General features: G+C 39.8%; 3 protein-coding genes across 3 annotated transcripts; 2 read left to right on the top strand and 1 right to left on the bottom strand.

Moving 5' to 3' along the window:
* The first annotated feature begins 858 nt into the window (after positions 1-858).
* On the top strand, positions 859-3,751 carry cishb (cytokine inducible SH2-containing protein b). The gene is made up of 3 exons (XM_079342081.1): positions 859-1,240; positions 1,630-1,788; positions 2,421-3,751. Exons 2-3 carry the CDS (start codon positions 1,647-1,649, stop codon positions 2,927-2,929), a joined length of 651 nt encoding a protein of 216 aa, XP_079198207.1. The 5' UTR covers positions 859-1,240; positions 1,630-1,646; the 3' UTR covers positions 2,930-3,751.
* A 4,902-nt stretch (positions 3,752-8,653) lies between these two features.
* Positions 8,654-13,352, top strand: LOC306822981 (rho-related GTP-binding protein RhoA-B). The gene is made up of 5 exons (XM_079342317.1): positions 8,654-8,771; positions 9,660-9,817; positions 10,115-10,235; positions 10,724-10,854; positions 12,611-13,352. Exons 2-5 carry the CDS (start codon positions 9,662-9,664, stop codon positions 12,782-12,784), a joined length of 582 nt encoding a protein of 193 aa, XP_079198443.1. The 5' UTR covers positions 8,654-8,771; positions 9,660-9,661; the 3' UTR covers positions 12,785-13,352.
* Positions 13,353-17,043: 3,691 nt separating this feature from the next.
* On the bottom strand, positions 17,044-21,355 carry tmem43 (transmembrane protein 43). The gene is made up of 12 exons (XM_079341055.1): positions 21,205-21,355; positions 20,299-20,445; positions 20,047-20,181; positions 19,858-19,952; positions 19,695-19,744; positions 19,310-19,379; positions 19,163-19,233; positions 18,946-19,073; positions 18,681-18,755; positions 18,436-18,537; positions 18,175-18,292; positions 17,044-18,085 (listed from the first exon to the last, which is right to left on the bottom strand). The coding sequence occupies exons 1-12, from the start codon at positions 21,220-21,222 to the stop codon at positions 17,883-17,885; spliced, it is 1,212 nt and encodes a 403-aa protein (XP_079197181.1). The 5' UTR covers positions 21,223-21,355; the 3' UTR covers positions 17,044-17,882.
* Between the last annotated feature and the right edge of the window lie 450 nt (positions 21,356-21,805).

The raw sequence follows: 21,805 nt of genomic DNA, 5'->3' as shown, positions 1-21,805 counted from the left end.
AGGAATTAGAATTAAGTATTTGTTGTACACCGAAGTAGTCTCATTTTCTTTATTGTATAACAAAACATAATCCCTGAAAGCACTATGCAAAGGTAAGTGAGTGAAGCCTGTGTCTAGGCTATTGTCGATATAATACAGTTTTCTTTACAATAGCTGTTCACATGATGCCTAGTGCACTGAAAAGTCAAACGGATAATGAAGAATTAATTAAAAACACAAAGGCTCAATGTGTAATTGAGAAGCGTGTGGTTCTTCGAATTTAGATTGGACGAAAATACAGCAATAAACGCCTTAGTGCATTCATTTACATTAAGACAGCGAGATTTACCTCAAACAATACCGGAAGTACGGCTATTTCCTTCAGCATAATAGATATGCATAGTTCATGGGGGAATTGTGTACGTTATGGCCGAAAACAAATAGGTAAATAAACAAATATGGCATTGCAATGTTACTTAGTTGCAATTGTGTTATGTAGGCCTACCTCTCCCTAACTAGAGAAGTTCAATACAGCATTCTGGTTATAACTCAACCTTCTTTAAAATAGATATTTTCAACTCTATGAATATTTGGGCCAATGATATGTTTTGTTGCCATACTGATTTATAAGGGTGTTTAAGTTTTAAATGGATGATGGCTACCTAAGGAAGTAGCAATGTGTAGTCGACTATAAGGCTTATAGGAATTAATGACAATAAAGGTAGGACATTAGTCAGATTTCATTATTATTCGTGAAACATTTCAACTAGTTATAATATTTCCCATTGACTGCCTTGCTGCAATCTGCTTGTAATATTATTCAGTGGAATTAAAAGTGCAAAATAAAACCACGTTTATGTTTTATTATGAAATGTGAAATCAGGAAATAGCAGATTGTTCAGTTGATGTGTTTTGACGCTGCAGGCAGCAGCGGTCTGCCCATGTCACTGCGGGCGCTGAAACACAAAACCTTTCTGGGAAATAGATTCCTGGAACCTCCGTCAGTCCAAAGTGAACTGAGCTGTTGTCTGCTCTGCAGTTTACTGAATACAGAGGCCACAGCAAACTGCAGACAACCGGCAGCACATAGCCTATACATGTTTATTTCTCGTAATTTGTGTTACTACAGCAGGTAGTTACAGGAAATGTTTGTTTTTTGCCCACCATCCGGGATAATTCGACTGTAACTTGGAGGAATATTTATTATTATTTCGTGTTTCTCAAACTGGCCGCAAGCCTGTATGAGTTCCCTTGCTTTAAGGTAAGCTATGTTTTTCCAATTATTCTTTTGCCTCAAAGTCTGGGTCTTTCTTAGAATATGTAGACCAGTGTGTTATGCTGGAGATAGAAATTGAAAGCCTTTGGTTTTAGTTTTGCAGACTTAAGAAAAGATGTTTGATTTTTTTTAATCTGTGATAAGAAAAATATTTCGATATTCAAATACATTTTTACAAACTCTGGATAATAACGTTCAATAAAGGAAAATGCATCTCAGATAAAATTGTAAAATAAGATCTCTCCTTATTTTCTCTTTGTTGACATGTTCTAAATAAACTGAACTAAAACATAACTCACACATCAAAGCTAAGCAAAGCTGCTATTATTAGAAATGCAAAATATTTCACATTATACACCATTTTATGTCCATAGTGCTTCTGCCAGTAAAAATGGTTGCCAGGACTGTGACCATTTTCCATCATGAGGAGCGAGGAGGAGGTTCGTGTTTCCCACATCCCTCTCCTCCACCACAGGAGCCTGCAGAGGACCTCTGCTGCATCTCCACCAACTTCAAGTATCTGCAGACCACAGGTAGGCTACACCTGCTCTTTCACTGATAGTGACTTCTAATGTACTAATTAAAATGCAGCAACTCAATGTTTGTTTAAAGTCCCTGTCATTTATGCTGCTCTGTAGATAACTCAGTTCTTATAAGCTATATGAAAACTGACAGGACCTGTCATTGTGTCTAACCTAAACACAAGCTGAGCCACAAGATATAAGCTGCATGCCCCCATGACCTGCTGTGTCGGAAGAATACTTATTTCTGAACGTGAAATTGTTTTATTCCGTCTAGCTTTAGGTAACATTTTCTCCTAGCAAACATCTATTTTTGTTTTATACTATCAAATCATTTACTTAAATTAAGTTATTTGCTGTTCAAAAACACAAGTTTCCAATTGCAGCCACCAAACATTCATGCTAAAAGATCTACTTGCTGTGTTGCCTACTTAGCCGAAGTAGCAAAGAATAAATAATAAATAATTTCAAGGTAAACGGGTAGATTTTTAGGCTCGTTTATAATGATATCAGATTGGTCTATGCTTACCTGTAATAACCCATCTTACTTGCTCTTATCAATATCTCAACAATCCTTACCAGTACTTAATTCAATATAACTATGACTATAAAAAGTTACATCTTTACCATCTGTCTGGTTTCAGGCTGGTACTGGGGTTCCATCTCAGCAAGTGAAGCTCGGGAGGCTCTTTTACAGAAGCCTGAGGGCACATTTCTGATAAGGGACAGCAGTCACCCTCAATACATGCTGGCCTTGTCAGTGCAGACCCGCTGTGGACCCACAAGCGTCCGCATTGAGTACAGCCAGGGCTCCTTCTGGCTGGACTCCATTTCCCCCGGCCTGCCTCAGCTGCAGTCCTTCCCAGATGTTGTCAGCCTGATACAGCACTACACAGGCTCAGGCCAAACACCACGGGGCAACTCTTCGAATGATACCTTCACAGAAACAAAGGCGGACTCTTTAAAGCCCACAGCTAAGGACTGCGGGGTGCCTCTGAAGCTGAAGCACCCTCTGCACAAACGAGACGCCTTCCCTTCTCTGCAGCACCTGACGCGCCTAGCCATTAACAGACACACGACAGACTGCCCTGACCTGCTGCCTCTACCAAAGCCTCTTCTGCAGTACCTGCAGGACTACCCGTTCAGCATTTGAGGATCCCTCTGAGACAGGGATGGGAACGTGGGTCAGGGTCACACTCCAGGAACACACTGTGAATATGAGACTCTTTAATAGCCCCGAAGAAAGAACACTGAAAAGCTTTAAGGACAACAGACCTCCATGTTAGTGTGCTCAGAGTTACTCAGTTCTCCAGACGTTTTCTTTTTTTTAAACATTGCTATGTTCCTTTCAATAATGTACATTTAGTTTGTTTCTACAGTATTTCCCTTTTTTCTCCCACCACTTAGTATAGAGTTTTATAATTTCTTGTTTTTTTAGCCCAGTTGGTTTACCACTAAAAGAGACAAAACTCTTTAATAAATCAGTCCAAAAGCAGCTTCTGATTGCATTTTTGTCCCAGGAGGGAGACTATGTGTTATCAGTTATAATTTTGTCTCAGAAGCATTGTTGAAATTGGATGACATCGAACCTTTCTAGGAGCAACTGGAATCCCATGCAACTGTTTGGTACCTTTGTGTTATTCACAAAATATCTTAAACATTTATTTTCATCATTTTTCATGGTGTTGGGCTTTTTTAGGAGTTTTCATGACATTTTTTACAGGAGTTTTGAGCCACAAGGTGACGTGAAGGAATTTTCCCCTGCTTGTTGCAAATGTAATGACTCTTTCTTAAATGTCTGCTCAGCGACCAACACACTACGATTAAAAGTCCAAACAGATGACCGTACATTGATATAGGATGTTTTTTTTTGTTTGAAGACTGAGGCTGACACCTCACATAATACATATTAAAAAGACAGGGGGGCAGAGACCTTAATTTAAAAAGATAAAATAAAAAAGCTGGGCACACTGTGTTTTGTATTTCTTTTGTGAATAGTACCCTTTTTTTAAATCTATTTTACATCCAGTGGTGAAAACTGTTGTTTACTGCCCAAGGACATCTTTTTACAGCCTACTTTATTCTCAGAAGAGGAGAAGTAATGCCTGTGGATTTTCAAGAATTGCATTCTTTTTTTATCAACCTCTTCTTTTCACTGATAAACCACACAAACATGAACGTGAGAACTGCTGTTTTCATGGAAACACGGCTGAGTTGGTTTCCACGTGGTGAAACTGAGCAGTGCTGAGAAAGCCTCTTATCAGGATTACAGTTAGGGCTGCAGTTATTAATACACTGTGGCACCAACTGAGAACAGACTATCGCAACCTGCCTTTCCTTGCTCCAAAACTTTCATTCTGACTTGTCAATAATTTGTTTGTTGATAACTAATTGGAAAGCAGCAGCATTAACAATTCTCATTTTAAATTCTATTCATAAATTAGTGCAAATTGTTTTCTGACATGCATGTTAACTGAACTTTAGATTTTGACTTTCATGCAGAATTTGGTATTAAAAAAATATTGATTTGCAGTTTGATGTTAGCATGTATGTATATTCTATTATGTCATACTATTTATAGATAACTCAATAACTAAACTACATGCGGATGCCCCTCAATCATAGTAACCAATAATCTCTTGTTGAATCTGAGTTTGCATCTTAATAGTTCATTAATAGTTCATTAAATGTAGTTTCGTACAGTAGAGGCACAATATGCCTTTCCAAAACCTTAAGGAGTAAAAGTATAAATGTGTTATTATGTAATTAGGATCCCCAATAGCTGCCCATTTAATGGCAGCTCATCTTCCCGAGGTCTTCTTTAAAATATTTACAACATAAAATTATGCAATAACAACACGAGTAACAATAACAATCAAGACAATTCAAACATTACAATTACATTCAAATATTGCAAAATGAAAGAGCATGACAATTTCCAGCTTTCACAAGGTCATTTACAGCAGTTCTTGGGTTACTATTCTCTTCCAATATCTATCTGATTCCAGATAGATATTGCTCTGTGCGTTTCAGAGAATTTGTCCTGGGGAGCTGGAGTTTTATGTCACCACCTAGTGCCTGCCTGGTGGCATATATGTGTCCGCTTCCTACAAAAACAAGCTGCTCAGAGAAAAACTGTGGCTGTTTCATAAATATTGCATTCCACATTGGAAAGTAGTTAATCGTAGTTTGATTTTGTCGTCAACTGTGAGCCAAGACAGGTGTGAATGCATCAGGACCTTAATCTTAAGAGAGCACTGGAGGACAGTCCTCAATGCCATATTTTGCACCACTTGAAGCCTTTGAAGGTCTTTTTGTGATGCAGACGACCATATGATTGGATAGTATTCTAAATGGCACAGAACAAGAGACTGAACAACCTGTTTAGCAATGGACAAAGGGGTATATGACACACATTTTCTAGACATTGCAATACCATTCCCCATTTTAGCTATTGTTCCATCAATATGAGCCGACCAAGACAAGTGAGAGTCCAAGGTGTAGCCCAGTGAGTTGGTTTGCTGCACCTCTCTTACCTGCAGCCCATTGACTAACAAGTTCAGAAAGGGCTCGCTGGTTAGTTTTGATCTTTTGCTGAATATCAGTTGATTTGTCTATGTTTAAAGCTAACTTATTGTCTTTTTCCCACTTGCTTATATTCTGCAAGTCATGATTTAATAGGTTTGAAACATCATGATAGAGTTTTTGCAGAACATTACAGAAGACTGTAGAATCATCTGTGTATACCTGACAACAGTTGAGCGTTTCACAATAAAAGGTAAATCGTTAGTTAAGATCGAGTATAGTAAAGGCCCAAGGCAGCTACCCTGGGGCACTCCGCTATGTACTGCAGTAGTAGATGAATATTGAGCATTAAAGAACACCCGTTGCTTTCTATTGGATAGGTAGCTCCCCATCCATGACAGAGACGAAGGTGTAAAACCAGAAGCATCATCAAATGTTTAATATTTTTGTCCAACCAAGGGGCACTTTTTCCTCAGAGGAGCATGCTTGTCAGCAATTTTCATTAGTATGTCCATAAACCTATCACGGGCTGAGTCAGGGTCTCGGTCTTCACACACTTCTGAACAGTCCACACCTTGGATTTCACCCACATGCTGCTCTTGGTGGAAATATCTATATGTTCTTTTCTGAATTATTTCACAGCCATCATTAGGCAGTTTAGTTTTCCTTGTGACTCCTATGATCTTGTGGTCACTGCAACCAGTGGGCACAGAAACTGCTTTGGAGCATTGTTCAAAAGCGTTTGTAGATATATGCTCTATACATGTGGCAGATGACCCCAGTGTACTGGTGGCAACCCTTGTGGGCTGAGTTGTGATTTGTTTTAGGCCACATATAGCTGTAGACTTAAGCTTTTTATGCATTAGGCAGTTTGGTGTCAGCCAGTCAATGTTAAGATCACCTAAAATAAATGTTTGTTTTGATCACAAAAAGCATCAAACATATCACATATGTCCTCCAAATATTGAGTATTGGTCTATATACACACAGGCTTTATGTGTGGTAAATGAACTTGTACCCATATTCCATATGAGGGCATTTCAAACAAAAACTGGGATGTTATCCTTAACATAGAATGCAACACCACCACCATGTCTGTTTCTGTCCCTCCTAAATAATCTTTAGCCGTCTATCTTCACATCAGCATCTATGAAGCTGCAATCTAAGTGTGTTTCAGACAGAGCTAGGATTTCAATACTATTGGACTGCACAATCTGATATATGTCATTGGTTTTTATATCTCAAACTGCAGATATTCAAGTGCCCTTAATTGGAAAAGCTGAGTGACACAAGTCAATAGCCATGATTTTAATTACATTTAAAAACACAAATAAACAAAACAAAATGAATGTTTACATACTTCTAACTAGGCTCCTCCACTCTTGGATTGTATGACCAATTTATCATATTTCAGAGAAGCTATTTCTCCTCTTTCCCGGGAAGCTCGAAGCTTGGGTAGCAGTCCTTTTCTCTTCTTCCTTACAGCTTCAGAGAAGTCCTCATTTATGTAGGTGCGGCTGCCTTTTAATTTCTTTACAGAGGATAAAGTGGTCTGTTTGTCTTTGAATCTCAAGAGTTTGACAATTATCTGTCTGGGTTTTCCCCCCTCCTGATGCTGGCTAATCCTGTGGGCCCGTTAAATTTCAATATTGTTGTCTAAGTCCTTAATTTTCTTCTCTGATACATCCCAGTTCTCTCCTCTTTCCTCAGGAATTTCATCTACAACAAGGTGGTTTGTTCGTGACTGGTTCTCAATAAAATCCAGCTTTGTAGGCATCTTGTCCAACTCCTCCTTTGATTTTATTATTTCCATTTCAAGCTTCTTCAACTTATCCATTTCCTCTTGTGCTTTAGCCATTTTGTCAACTTTGTCTCGAGAAAATTCCAGGGTGATTTTGATTCCTTAAACACATCATCTATGCGTTTGTTTGAGCCATCAATTATGAGTTGCACAAAACATTTAAAGTTGTCCTGCTATTGTTGTAACATGTCTTTGTAAAAATCTTTTTGCTGCTCAAGCGTCTGTGTAAAGAAGCTTATGGTCACAAGTGACTCATCCTCTGGTGGTGTCGCCTTTGACTGTCTGTAAGGCATGTTGTTTCTTACCCTGCACCCTGGGTGTAAAACCAGGAAAGTCCTCAGTTGCCCCTAGATATCGAGTTAAATAGAGGCCCTGCATGCCTAATGTTCACTGCATGTCAGCTGGACTGATGTCATTGTTTTTGACTGATATTTGTTCTAAAACGTTTGCCTCTACGTCACAATTTAAGCCAAGGTGAGTTCTGTAGATCCCTTTAAAGCAAAGAGAAAACATGCATCTCTAATGCAAAATATCCCATTAAAGGACACTAGCATCAATGCAGGACATTTTATACCAGACCAGGTATAAAAAAAGAACAGAGCAACAAAGAGAACACAAGAGAACATAGAGAAAAGACAGGGTGAGGTGCTCTGATCTATATTGCACACTGGTTTTCCTGAGCTAAGCCCCTAGCCAAGAAGTGCTCTGCTTCCTGAACTGCCTGGGCTCAATTTGCCCCCTGGATTTAGGACCATGTACTGTAATATTTACAGTCTATGGTTACTACATTATCTATGTTTCCTGATAGCATGAACTCCTGACTTGAAATCTTCTGTATAGTTGTAGTATGCCTTTTCCATGTAATGCCTCACATGGCCCCTGTTTGGCTGCACAACTTCACCTTTTTGATGGGGCAGCTCGAGTCAGAACATTCAGAATATCTATCTTTAACCTTCTCCACCACATGGCACCTCACAACCCAAACAGCACTGCCACACCTGTACTGTCTGTACATGCAAATTTCAGGTAGTGACACTGCCACTATCAGCTAACCAGTCATGGCCCTTAATGGTCCAAACAACTCCACCATCTAGCCCTATACAGTAGGATGCAAAAGCCAGGACATCACCGGATTTGTCCAGTTGTACGGAATATAAATGTCCCTTTGCACCATTAATTTTAAAGTTATATATTTTTTATAAGTTTTATAGTGTGTGTGTGTGTGTGTGTGTGTGTGTGTGTGTGTGTGTGTATATATATATATATATGTATGTATATATATATATATATATATATATATATATATATATATATATATATGTGTATGTATATATGTGTATGTATATATATGTATATATATGTGTATATATATATATATATATATATATATATATATATATATATATATATATATATATATATATACATATAGCATGGGAGCATACAGCATGGGAGCATACAGCATATTAATGATAGAAATGTAATACAAACAAAAGGTTGATAATAGCGATATTGTTATGCCTGTAAAATAGTGTATTGTTGTCCTCTCTCCACCCCCTCCCCCCTCTTCATTCCCCGCAGCAGCAGCAGCGCAGTCAGGGAGCAGCGACTGAGGCCAACAAAGCGTTACCTGGAAGCCAGCGGGATAGATTTTAAACAACATTACTAGGTGAGTGTGTTTTATTTACGAGCAAATTTAAGTTGTGGCACCTTTTCGGTGTTGTTTATTGGTCATTTTACCGTTTTATTCAAGTGTTTTACCTATATTTTACTCCGATATTTTGTGTTAGCTCGCGAGCTAACGGACCACTCGAGTCGCTTTGACTTCCGTTAAGCTAAGGATGGGTACCAAGCTAGCCAGCTAGCTGTGAGTTACCGGTTTGTGATTTACAGAAAAAACAACATTTCGACGACTAGTTGAGAAAGAAACACAAACACTGCACGGTTCAACACAGTGTGCCACAAATATAGAGCAAGCAATATCTACCACTTTTGAATAATAATGTACAGATGTTAACTTAGCCATATCCGGCTAACGCTGGCTGGCTAGCTACAGTAGCTAGCGTCTTTTGTAAACAGAACCTCCTTGCTTTACTATAATCTAGGTCAACCTGATGTACAGTTATTCCAAGCTGTCACCAGCAACAAGACCTTACTCTTTAAAGTCGAAAATGTTAATTGTGTAACTGTGTCAAAGTAATTTGCCAAGATCGAAAGTGGGGATAGGTCAGCGGAAATGTATCATGAATGAGGCTTCCTAGTCCGACATCATTTTAAGCCAGGACACAGTCAAAAGTACATATTTGAAGTGCGAGGAAACATGTTGTTTCTTTCACAAAGTCACTGTGAGCTTGAGTGACCGGCTGTAGGCATCAAATGTGTTGCTACATAAGGCTAAACTTTGGTGTTGGTTTGTTTGTCTGTCAACACAGCTTAAGGTTAACAACTTTTCATCGTTAGCAGTCATAGCTGCATAATGGCTTAATACAATTAAACGGACCTTCTTCACTGGTGTTTTAGATTAAAGATCTTCACATTTGCTGTCTCTTCTCTGCAGCTATGGCAGCGATCAGGAAAAAGCTGGTCATAGTGGGAGACGGAGCCTGTGGGAAAACCTGTCTGCTCATCGTGTTCAGTAAGGACCAATTTCCAGAGGTCTATGTTCCCACAGTGTTTGAGAACTACGTGGCTGACATTGAAGTTGATAGCAAACAGGTATGAACAATTTTCTTCTAACATTTCGACCATTATAAGTGGTTATGAGTATCTAGAACACCAAATAATAAATGCTGGTATCATCTCTCTTAAAGTGTGTGTGTGTGTATATATATATATATATATATACATATACACACACACACACACACTTTAAGAGAGATGATACCAGCATGTATTATTACATACATACATATGTATACACACGAGGTCATTACATTATCAAAACTGTATTAATGAAGCTCTCAGAACACTTTATTTTTAATGTAGTTCATCACTTGTTAACTATTGTGGCAGGTTGAGTTGGCGCTCTGGGATACAGCAGGTCAAGAAGACTATGACAGACTGCGTCCGCTCTCCTATCCAGACACTGATGTCATTCTTATGTGCTTCTCCATCGACAGCCCTGACAGTCTTGGTAAGTTAAAAAAAAAAAGTAAACTTAATGTTTGTAGCGCATTTATTTCCCTCTTTTTTATATGAAGGATCTATTATTGTCACTGTAGGTTACAGAACAGCTGTTAAGCAGTAATAATAAATAATAATTAAAAAAACAAAACCTTGTACCTGTTGAATTGTGTATATTAGATAAAAATACATTGATGTGAAGAAGTGACGATTATTTAGGGAGGGAGAACATGAGGGAGGGGTGGAGGTGGCGCGCCTCCGCTCACAGGGTAAATTGAGCCACCAGATCACTTTTATTTGTGTTATATTATCTCAACCGTTTACTTTACACTCATTGTGTTTGTTTGAAGGGTGCACGACATCCTGAAATATATGCAGATATATTAGTTAACACGACTATGATTGCCTTGATGTAGTGATCTGAAATATAGAAAAGTGCTCATCATACCCCAGTCTCCCTTACCCTGTTTGATTGTGTGTTTTTGTCATCTTATTCAGAGAACATCCCTGAGAAGTGGACACCTGAAGTGAAACACTTCTGCCCTAACGTTCCCATTATACTGGTCGGAAATAAAAAGGACCTGCGCAACGATGAGCACACCCGTAGGGAACTTGCCAAAATGAAGCAGGTAAAAAGCTCAAAACAAACAAATGAACAGTCTCCATGGTGCAGGATTGTCAGTCATTGGGGTAATCTTTCGAGTTATCTTGGTGGCTCACTTCCTGCTGTGGTCGATGGTAAATGGACTGAAGCTTGTAGAGCACTTTTCTAGTCGTCTGATGTCTCAAAGGGCTTTTACATCTCAGTCACACAGATCTTTGGATTTCAGAGGTCTGTGCTGATTGTGAGATGGGAAATGACAGAAAAAGATTTTGTATCTCTCAGCTGATTTTTTTTTTTATACTTTATAAAAATGGGTTAGATATTTAGACAACATATACTGAAGCCTTATACTTTTTGTACTTCAGAGGTTTATATGAAGGGGCTGAAACACTTGCCTATGTTTAAACCACTCAAACACACCCCAAGAACATAGATAGATAGATAGATAGATAGATAGATAGATAGATAGATAGATACTTTATTGATCCCGAGGGAAATTCAGCTCAGCGATTGATTAATAAAAGGAAAAATGGGGGAAATGATAGTCATGTGTTGCCCTTAAACTGGAAAGTGATCTAGTTCTTAATCTGCACGTTCACTCAGCCACTTGTTCTTCCTAGATTTGTCGCTGTAGTGATTATGAATTTAACTTTCTATTATCTCAGAACCATCGTTTGCTCTGAGTTATTAGAGACAACCTGCTGACAGCTGATTTCTTAATGTTAGTGATTAGACATCCACGTTATACAAGAAAATGATCCGACCAGTCACTGCACGGCAAAACAACTTCAAAATCAATCCTGCTTCTCAAAAACTGGGTTAGAATCATCCTGAAATCAGTGTATGGGCGGCATTATGAGAGTCACTCTAGATTGACTAATCACATTGATAAGCAGCTTGTTGTTGCTGCTTAAAGCGATCTCATTTCTTAGGGTCAGTAAAGCTGGACAACCTAAAGATCCCCTGGCTTTTTTTTGTTTAAACCTCCAGGGTTATTCCTGCATAGAGAAAGAGCCACTACATGGCAGGTAACTGTTTATCCCAACAGTCTTATTAAAACTTCATGGAGTTATATCATCTATGTTTGACATAGCTGCAGCTACTTTTCCCTGCTCCTCTGCTGTCTGCAGATAGAGCGAACACACACACACCAGCCACCACACCCCTGTTTACCTGTAGTGCTGTGCAACTATGCAATCCAGCCCTGTGGATCCATAAGGTCAGAAAAGCACATGATCTGGCCAACAGTCGGTTTGAGTTTTCTCTGTTCACTTTCACCATGTCTGCTTTTATCAACATTCAACAACTTACGGATCGGAACGTCAGCCAGCTGTATGAACTTCTGCACACAGAATGTAAAACAACGCTGCTTTATATACACTCAATATGCACGCTACTGTACATACACACTCCCTTATTCACTTACCAAATGCTGCAGGACCATGATAACCAGTCTACCTACATTAAGTATTTAAGACTGTCTGCTAAACCCATAGAAAAGCATTCGTTTTGTGAGTTAAAGCTACATTTTCATTCACAGATGAAGTTTTGAGTTTGTAATGTTGTAATTAAAGGGGGGGGGGGGGTAAAGCCTGTTCCTGTTTGCGTTTCCACAGCCAACCGTGCCCTATTTGGTAAGCCGGATGCAGATAGCCGTGTCGCCTATGTAATAGTGTAGTTTCATAGTTAAAATCAAACAAATCTTAACCAGATTCAATTGGGGTTTATTTACTCAAACTTAATGGTAATTTTCTGACTTCTTCTTTTGACATTTCCCTTAGGAACCTGTGAAATCTGAGGATGGACGAGACATGGCTAACAGGATCAGTGCCTTTGGATACATGGAGTGCTCTGCAAAAACAAAGGATGGCGTGAGGGAAGTTTTCGAGATGGCCACCAGGGCGGCACTACAGGCCAGGCGGGGAAAGAAGAGCAGTAAATGTGCCCTGCTGTAAACGGTGGCACATGGACCGCTTCCTACAAAGGGGAGAAGGAGCATTAGGTCAAACCTGTCCCCTCAAACACATTCACAAGAAAGACTGTTCTCCCCAGTTTTTACTAAAGGTGTAACGCTTTTACTTATTTCGTCTTAAGCAAAAGTAGTCAGGTTCTGTCAGTATTCAATTTCGAGGTTATGGAAAATACTTTTTTGTACTTTAAAAATGAGTAAATTTGCCATAATGAAAGCTCCTTTATCGACATGTACAATGTAATTGAAGATTTGAGCCAGGGGACCTGTTGTGTCACACCTGCCAACTACAGTTAAGTGCTTAAACTCTGCCTGCTGATCGAAGGAATGATCAACAGCAACCAGGGTGAAGAACCTGCACACTGTGACCATAGTCATTTGAATTATTACAACAGACAGACGCACGCATTAAGTCAAATTTGGTTGTGCTTCACATACAAATCTTATGTGCGTCATGATTACATGCACACTATGAGACTGGAAACTCATTTTGTTAAACGCAAATGGAAACTTAGTGTTTTGTGTAATAAATTACTTTGTAAGAATCTTGACAACGTGTACAACCTTCTTGTCAAACACTGACTTCCCTTTAGACAGAAAAGCCCGTTAGCGTGCACTACCTTTTTTACAAGCCTTTTGTTTCCGTAGTCCAAGTTTAAGGGAACTCGTCTGATGGTAACGCATGCCAGAGCTAGTTTATTATCAACATGTAAGGCTGACTGTCTAACTGCATAGTCTTTAACATTTCTGTTTGACACATATTTTAATAATTGCTATACTGTATTTGCGCAGCACACAAACTCGTTAAACATAACCAACAGCAATATGACCCGGTACACTAATAAATGATTCTGTAGTCATGTACATTTAACTTAATAGATAAATAGATACTTTATTGATCCCGAGGGAATTTCAAGGCATCCAATAGCAGTATACAGACAGGCAGGACACAAGACATTAGTTACAATACACACCCGCTGTCCCCCTCCCCTCTGTATGCAATAAGCCCCTATGTGACTAAGAGTAAACATAATTACAGGTTAAACCTGTGCAGTTAGCATTAGCATTGGACTTAAACTTATACAGGTAAAAGCCAGTAAATTAGAATATTTTGAAAAACTTGATTTATTTCAGTAATTGCATTCAAAAGGTGTAACTTGTACATTATATTTATTCATTGCACACAGACTGATGCATTCAAATGTTTATTTCATTTAATTTTGATGATTTGAAGTGGCAACAAATGAAAATCCAAAATTCCGTGTGTCACAAAATTAGAATATTACTTAAGGCTGATACAAAAAAGGGATTTTTAGAAATGTTGGCCAACTGAAAAGTATAAAAATGAAAAATGTGAGCATGTACAATACTCAATACTTGGTTGGAGCTCCTTTTGCCTCAATTACTGCGTTAATGCGGCGTGGCATGGAGTCCATGAGTTTCTGGCACTGCTCAGGTGTTATGAGAGCCCAGGTTGCTCTGATAGTGGCCTTCAACTCTTCTGCGTTTTTGGGTCTGGCATTCTGCATCTTCCTTTTCACAATACCCCACAGATTTTCTATGGGGCTAAGGTCAGGGGAGTTGGCTGGCCAATTTAGAACAGAAATACCATGGTCCGTAAACCAGGCACGGGTAGATTTTGCGGTGTGTGCAGGCGCCAAGTCCTGTTGGAACTTGAAATCTCCATCTCCATAGAGCAGGTCAGCAGCAGGAAGCATGAAGTGCTCTAAAACTTGCTGGTATACGGCTGCGTTGACCCTGGATCTCAGGAAACAGAGTGGACCGACACCAGCAGATGACATGGCACCCCAAACCATCACTGATGGTGGAAACTTTACACTAGACTTCAGGCAACGTGGATCCTGGGCCTCTCCTGTCCTCCTCCAGACTCTGGGACCTCGATTTCCAAAGGAAATGCAAAATTTGCTTTCGTCAGAAAACATGACTTTGGACCACTCAGCAGCAGTCCAGCTCTTTTTTTCCTTAGCCCAGGTGAGACGCTTTTCGCGCTGTTTCTTGGTCAACAGTGGCTTGACACGAGGTATGCGGCAGTTGAAACCCATGTCTTTCAAGCGTCTCTTGGTGGTGGATCTTGAAGCACTGACTCCAGCAGCTGTCCACTCCTTGTGAATCTCCCCCACATTTTTGAATGGGTTTTTTTTCACAATCTTGACCAGGGCGCGGTGATCCCTATTGCTTGTACACTTTTTCTGACCACGGTTTTTCCTTCCCTTTGCCTCTCCATTAATGTGTTTGGACACAGAGCTCTGAGAACAGCCAGCCTCTTCAGCAATAACCTTTTGTGTCTTTCCCTCCTTGTGCAATGTGTCGATGGTCGCCTTTTGGACAGCTGTCAAATCTGAAGTCTTCCCCATGTTTGTGTAGGCTTCAGAACTGGACTGAGAGACCATTTAAAGCCCTTTGCAGGTGTTTTGAGTTAATCAGCTGATTAGTTTGTGGCACCAGGTATCTTCAAAATGTAACCCTAACACAATATTCTAATTTTGTGACACACGGAATTTTGGATTTTCATTTGTTGCCACTTCAAATCATCAAAATTAAATGAAATAAACATTTGAATGCATCAGTCTGTGTGCAATGAATAAATATAATGTACAAGTTACACCTTTTGAATGCAATTACTGAAATAAATCAAGTTTTTCAAAATATTCTAATTTACTGGCTTTTACCTGTATAGCATAATGTACATAACCTGTGAAGGAGAGAAAAACGTGTGCTGATTAAAAGAGACCTGTAAACAGTTAAAGAGCCTTAGAAACAAAAAGTGCTGACCTTCTAGAAACTAGTGTTTGAGGTAGTGCCAGAGGTGTGAGTACAGTCACTAAACAGTCAATGCAGGGATGCAGATTGGGCCATTAAAATGCTCAGCAACATAAAGGAGCAGTGATTAGCATTAAGTGTCCAAAACAATAAAGTGAAACCAGGAGTGATTAGGGGGATTGTCATTAAAGTACCCAACTATTGAGGAGCAGATTAGCATTAAGTGTGAAAGACAATAGAGTGAAACTTGACCTAGTTAGGGTGATCATGTCAACCATTACAGATGTAGCATAACAATACAGTAGGATGAAACCAGACATGATTAGGGTGATTATCATTAAAGTGACCAGTGCTCAGTGAGGTGACTATCAATATGCATTAAAGTGTCCAACTGGAGACTGACTCTGAGGTCAGCAGTGCAGATGAGGAGTGAGAAAAAAGTGAAAAATGAGTCCAGGGTTCACCGTGTGCTTCTTCCCTGCCGTGACAGTGAAGTGTTGTACAGTCTTATGGCCAGGGGGACAAAAGAGTTCTTGAGTCTGTCCGTGGAGCACAACTGTGACAGCAGTCTTTCGCTGAACATGCTCCTCTGCCCGGTGAAGGTGCTGTGCAGGGTGGTGTGTGTTGTCCAAGATGGAGAGCATTTTGTCCAGAGTCCTCCTCTCTACCACTGTCACCAGTGAGTCCAGCTCTGTACCCACCACCTCACCAGTCTGTCCAGGCGTGCTGCATCCCTCTTCTTGCAGCTTCCTCCCCAGCACACCACGGCGTAGAAGAGGACGCTGGACACCACAGACTGGTAGAACATCTGCAGCATCTTTTTGCAGATGTTGAAGGACCCCAGCCTTCTCAGGAAGTACAGACGACTCTGTCCCTTCCTGCAGGTAGTGTCCATGTTAGGCGACCAGTCCAGCTTGTCATCCAGTTGCAGCTCCAGATACCCGTAGGTCCTGACCACCTCCACGTCGACCCCCCCCAATGGAAACAGGTTCTAGATGTGGTTTGTTCCTTAGGAAGTCCACCACCATCTCCTTGGTCTTGGAGGTGTTTAGCTGCAGATGGTTGGCACTGCACCACGCCACAAAGTCCTCGATCAGGCTCCTGTACTCCTCCTGTCCATCCCTGACACAACCAACTATCGCAGTGTCGTCCGAGTATTTCTGCATGTGGCAGAGCTCAGAGTTATACTGGAAGTCAGACGGTTGTGGTTCTAGTCCAACCTGTGGCTCCTATCTCCCTTGTCATTCCCCACCCTCCGGCCCTGGTTTCAGAATCATCAGCTTTATTGGCCAGGTATGTTTAAGGTCGACTGAGCTCTCTCTGTACAAAGGTATAAAATTAAATATCAACGATAAACAGTATTTTAGACTAATATGTATATGACTAAATAAGGTAAGATGTAGTACAAAAGATAATGAAACGTGACTATCCACTGTTCTATTCAAGAGATGAGCTGAAAACAACTGAATCAAAAAAATAATCTTTATTACAAAACAAACTCTCAAAGAAAAAATGGCGATGTAAGCCATGCTTCTGATCCTGGCTGCAGTTTGAGAGAAAAGGGGGAGGAGCTTGCTTCAGGCTTTGAAGCCAAGCCCACAGTTGCAGCAGATCAGATGTTGATTGCATTTGGAAGTCAGGTAGGTTCCTTGAAGGAAAGCAAGCCCAGTGCACATAACGCTGATACTGTTCAGACCTGTAATAAATTCAACCTTCATAAAAGGTTATGATGTTGTCAATGTTCAAACGTTTATTTTATCAATTTAAATTCATTGCTGAATATATTTTAAACATCTTTTAAAAGTGTTTAAACTGAAAGAAAATGAAAATTAAAACCCCATGAAGGAAGGATTAACTTCAGGTCTGTGCTTTAGACTTTATCTGCAGAGGTGAAAAGAGCGAGAAATCTTTGGTGAATCAAATTTACAATAAATAATAAAACTAAGGTCATCTGAAATAGTAAAGTAAAATGGTTCTCTGCTTATATTTGAGCTGCAAAATCACCAAGAAGACAGATAGGACATGCATAGGTGGATACAATATTATAATATATACTAAGTGAATCAAATTTAAAACAAAAGTCAAAAGCGGAACCAATAAAGCGTCCTCTTCAGAATTACTTTTGTACATATAACAAAATACATGATCACAACAAAGCGACCGTACTGCCTCAAGAAAAAGAGTGCTGTGTGGTGTGTAGCCCTGCTGTAGGAACGTAACGCTTCATAAAGCTAATTGTCTGACACCTCTAATGGATGGCTACAGCCAAGGATCAGAAGATGTTCTTATAATCACTTCACTAGTCATTCGTTTTTCTTGGCTGGAAGTCCTGAGCGGGCGAGAAACACCGGAAGCAGAGCTAGTGCTCCCAGAGCCACAGCCATCAGAGGTCTGTAAAAAAGCCAGCCTGCTCCGATGGTGAGCAGAGACAGAGAGCAGGAGATGCATATGGCGAAGATCTTCAGCCCCACAGACACCAGATCTCTGAGAACAGGAACCCAATCCACTGTTGGCAAAAAAAGAGAGGGGAAGACATGAGCGATATAGTAAGAGAAGTATATTGAGATGTACTGAATCAGTGAGTAAATTGTTTACCCAAAGTGTAGATGATGCGCATAGTCAGCTGTATACTCAGGAACATGAGGGCCCAGCCTGCAGCCCTCAGTCCCCACGTCTTCAGACTGTTTAACTTGTGTTCTTTCTCAAAGACCTCCTATAAGAAAGACAACAGCTGCATCAAACCTCCACAGCCAAATGGACTAAAACTCCACAAGTATAGAAATGACTACTTCTTTTTACCCCCAAAACAAAAACAAAAACCCCACTGCTGTGTCAAACTAATGAAGTGACGCTGACCTTTGCAGAGAGCTCTTCCTGGTACAAGATCTCCAGAGTGTCTCCTGACCTGGTTTTAAAAGGCATCAGCTGCTCTCCTCTCTGCATGGCCACAATACTGACCTAAAGAACACATAACATACAGCAGTGTCTGAAGAGGTAGGTCATCATAAGCAGAGTAAGAATAGTATCGGCTCTACAAAAAGTAAAAGTTCCAGTGAGGGTTGAAATAATTACTGGATTACTACGTGGTCAAAGCAACTCACAGTTTGAGCAGGGCCGAGGATAGACGTCTCACCACTTAGTCCAGCATAGGAAAATCTGACACGCACATCCCCAACCTAATGGATCAAAAACCTCGATAAAATAACAAATTCAGCTCATAAGAAAAGAGAAGCCACTACCTGTGTATTTTTACATTGAAGCAGCTACCTCAGGCCTGTATTTTTACATTGAAGCAGCTACATCGGGCCTGTATTTTTACATTGAAGCAGCTACCTCAGGCCTGTATTTTTACATTGAAGCACCTACCTCAGGCCTGCGTGGGGACTGGGTGTGATAGAAATAATCATCATGAATGGTGAGAAAAGGGTCCACGTAAAAGGCAGGAAAATCCCTCAAACTCAACGTCTGGAAGTCCTTAATTTGCTCCACAAGGCCTGAGGAAGAACAAGCGATCAACTGATGAAGCACGAGTGACATCAAAATACAGTCTGTGTGTAATTCTTGTGTATTTATGTTCAGATACCTTTGGACAGAATGAAAGGTCCAACTCTGACCTCAGGAGCCACCACTGTGACACTCTCAACCGCCATGGCACTAAGATTCAAACGGGACTTTAGAGATGACCTGCTCACATTTTTTTTAAATCTTTTAATTTCACTAAATGTAACACCTTGGGTTCTGGTGACCGATTTCCTTGTCAAAGTGACGACTGTTGATCAGCTCTGATTTCCACTCGGTGTCTAAAGAAGAGGAGTCAAACATAAAGCTTCAAATAAAGTCGAGCATTTCATACGAACAGGTAAAACCCACACCTAATTATTTATCTTTTCACATTGAGAAAAAGACATGTACAAAGGAGCAATTCACCTTTTAAATGCTGAATGATACTTCAGTCAGACTTTTTTTTCTGTTTCATGCTTCAGTTTATTCAGCATGGATTACATCTTTAAACTTACATTTCAGTGCATGAGATCTAACTTCGGCTAAGGAGGCTACGTTGTACAGGAACATCCGCCAACGTAGTGTTTAACAGCCCGCTTTAAAGAAATACTTACTGTAGGTGTATGTCGTTTCAGTTTTGGTCTCACCATTCTCCTGGTATTCCCTGAAAATGGTCACACAGTAACAAACCTACCTCAGTCTAAAAATACTCACTCACGTTCCCTTTTTTTTTTTTTTTTTTACACCTTATTCAACCATGAATGTTGACAGACTCACTTGCTGTCATGGTACTCCACCCACTGATACATCTCCACCTGCCTCTGCAGCTTCACCGCCTGCACCTCCACTCTGTAGTTGGGGTCATACAAGGGCTACACAGACACGCATGCAGAAGACCAATGAATAATATCATTATTGCTTGAGCTAATTAGTGGTCAAGTTGTGGTAAAGAAAAGATAAATCTACCTTTGAGGTGTGGAGCTTTGCAGACAGATGAACTAAATGGTTGTTGTTCTGTTGGTTAAGACTGGAGAAAGACTCCAACGATGTGACTTGTGATAGACCCTCATCCAGAGAATATGCTGTTTGCAGAGCCCGGCCCTGTAAGTGAGCATGCAAGGTCTTTACATTCTGCTAACACACAAAGCTTACTTTAATAGTGTACATTAGTTGTCATGTGTAACACATGACACATTTTTATTTATTTATTTTTATTACCTCATTGGTGAAGAGAATATATATGGAAAGAAAAAACAGTCCTATGCCTAAGACTGTCCCCCCGGCTGTTTCACTTAAACGCTCCAGAAATCCGGGGTTGGACTTGACAGAAACACGCTTGTGCTTGTTTGGGTCGAGATCTGAAAACTGAGACACATGCAAGATCATCAGATGGTTCAAAGCCAAAAAAAAAAAAAAAAAAACTTACTAAAAAAAAAACACCTGTCAGATTAATGGTGTTATGAACTTAATGAAATACTGCCAAATGTCTTTTTTATCTTGGTAATCAATGCTTTGATTCAGATGACTTCATTAATTGCAGAGAAATTCAGCAGCCTGTAAAGTCACTTTGTGATGAAAACTTTGAAGTTCTGTCATATTTATATTCTTTTGAATTTAAAAAAATAAAAAATAAAATAAAAAAAGAGAACGAGGACCTTAATTGTGATTACTACACAGATGTAAACAACTTACTGAAATCATACTATCTACTGTCATATCATTTAAACACATTAATCTATCTCGGTACATATTCTTTACCACAGGAGGCATGTGGATTTATGTTATTGAATAACAGCTTGTCAACAGAGCAGGGTGTGACAATCTGACACACCTCTTTTGTTTAGTACTAAATTTACTCTCTTACTCTCTTTACCCTCTTTTTCAGGTTTCTATGGATAAAAACACGTGTCAGCTGTGACAAGCTGGTCTTTTATTTTCTCTAAGGTGTTGAATTATCACACAGACTCAACCAGTGCGTTTAAATGATTACACTTTAAAGATGACCCACTTGAACCAGTACACGTCTGATGAAACTTGCTGAAAAACATGTCAGTGATATCTGCAGTAACACATCTGAGAACCGTAAATGTAAATTATCTTGAGCATTAGAAATTGATGACTTACTGTCTGTTCTGAAGACATCTTTCAGTCTCGGTCTCGCCCTCAGTTTTATAAGTGATGTTGGAAGTTTGGAAGATATTCTGGTTCTGCTGCTTCTTCTTCTTCAACTTCTTCTTCTTCGTCTTCTTCTTCTCCTTCTTCGGGTTTTAGTAGCAGCTGACATTCAAGAAGTTGCATTACTGCCATCTGCTGGATTGAACTAACCTTCACATTTCTAAATCCTCCTCAACAAACCTGTTTTCAAAAGATAATGAAACAGGCATCTGCGGACTCGCCCTCTTTCACCACACAGCAAAATACTTTTTTAATCTCTCTCTCTCTCTCTCTCTCTCTCTCTCTCTCTCTCTCTCTCTCTCTCTCTCTCTCTCCATTTCTTACATCATGCTCTGTCTATGTCTTAAGTACTTTCCACAATTAATAAGTATATGTTCAATTATTTCTGCTAAACTGAACACCTCACACAGACCAGATGGCCGTTTGAAAGGTGAATTCTCCATTGCCCCCTGTTTAGCCTGTGTTCATGTCAAATGTGATTGATCATTTAAAAACGTACCCAAGTAGCCTACAAACTTCAAATGTTAGAATTTCTCTTATGAATGATTCA

This window comes from Symphodus melops, assembly GCF_947650265.1.
Source record: "Symphodus melops genome assembly, chromosome: 4".
Lineage (NCBI taxonomy): Eukaryota > Metazoa > Chordata > Actinopteri > Labriformes > Labridae > Symphodus > Symphodus melops.
The sequence above is the reverse complement of the archived record's forward strand: the minus strand, read 5'-3'. Positions and strand labels throughout refer to the sequence as shown.

What these genes read in the sequence shown, in the direction of transcription:
- LOC306822981 (XM_079342317.1), top strand. Translation starts at nt 9,662, where the DNA reads ATGGCAGCGATCAGGAAAAAGCTGGTCATAGTGGGAGACGGAGCCTGT. An exon ending in CGACAGCCCTGACAGTCTTG is followed by an intron (nt 10,236 to 10,723) that starts GTAAGTTAAAAA and finishes CATCTTATTCAG; the next exon opens with AGAACATCCCTGAGAAGTGG. An exon ending in AACTTGCCAAAATGAAGCAG is followed by an intron (nt 10,855 to 12,610) that starts GTAAAAAGCTCA and finishes CATTTCCCTTAG; the next exon opens with GAACCTGTGAAATCTGAGGA.
- tmem43 (XM_079341055.1), bottom strand. An exon ending in GTGGAGTACCATGACAGCAA is followed by an intron (nt 19,745 to 19,857) that starts GTGAGTCTGTCA and finishes GACCATTTTCAG; the next exon opens with GGAATACCAGGAGAATGGTG. An exon ending in AGGAAGAGCTCTCTGCAAAG is followed by an intron (nt 18,293 to 18,435) that starts GTCAGCGTCACT and finishes TCTTTCTTATAG; the next exon opens with GAGGTCTTTGAGAAAGAACA.
- cishb (XM_079342081.1), top strand. Translation starts at nt 1,647, where the DNA reads ATGGTTGCCAGGACTGTGACCATTTTCCATCATGAGGAGCGAGGAGGA. An exon ending in CAAGTATCTGCAGACCACAG is followed by an intron (nt 1,789 to 2,420) that starts GTAGGCTACACC and finishes GTCTGGTTTCAG; the next exon opens with GCTGGTACTGGGGTTCCATC.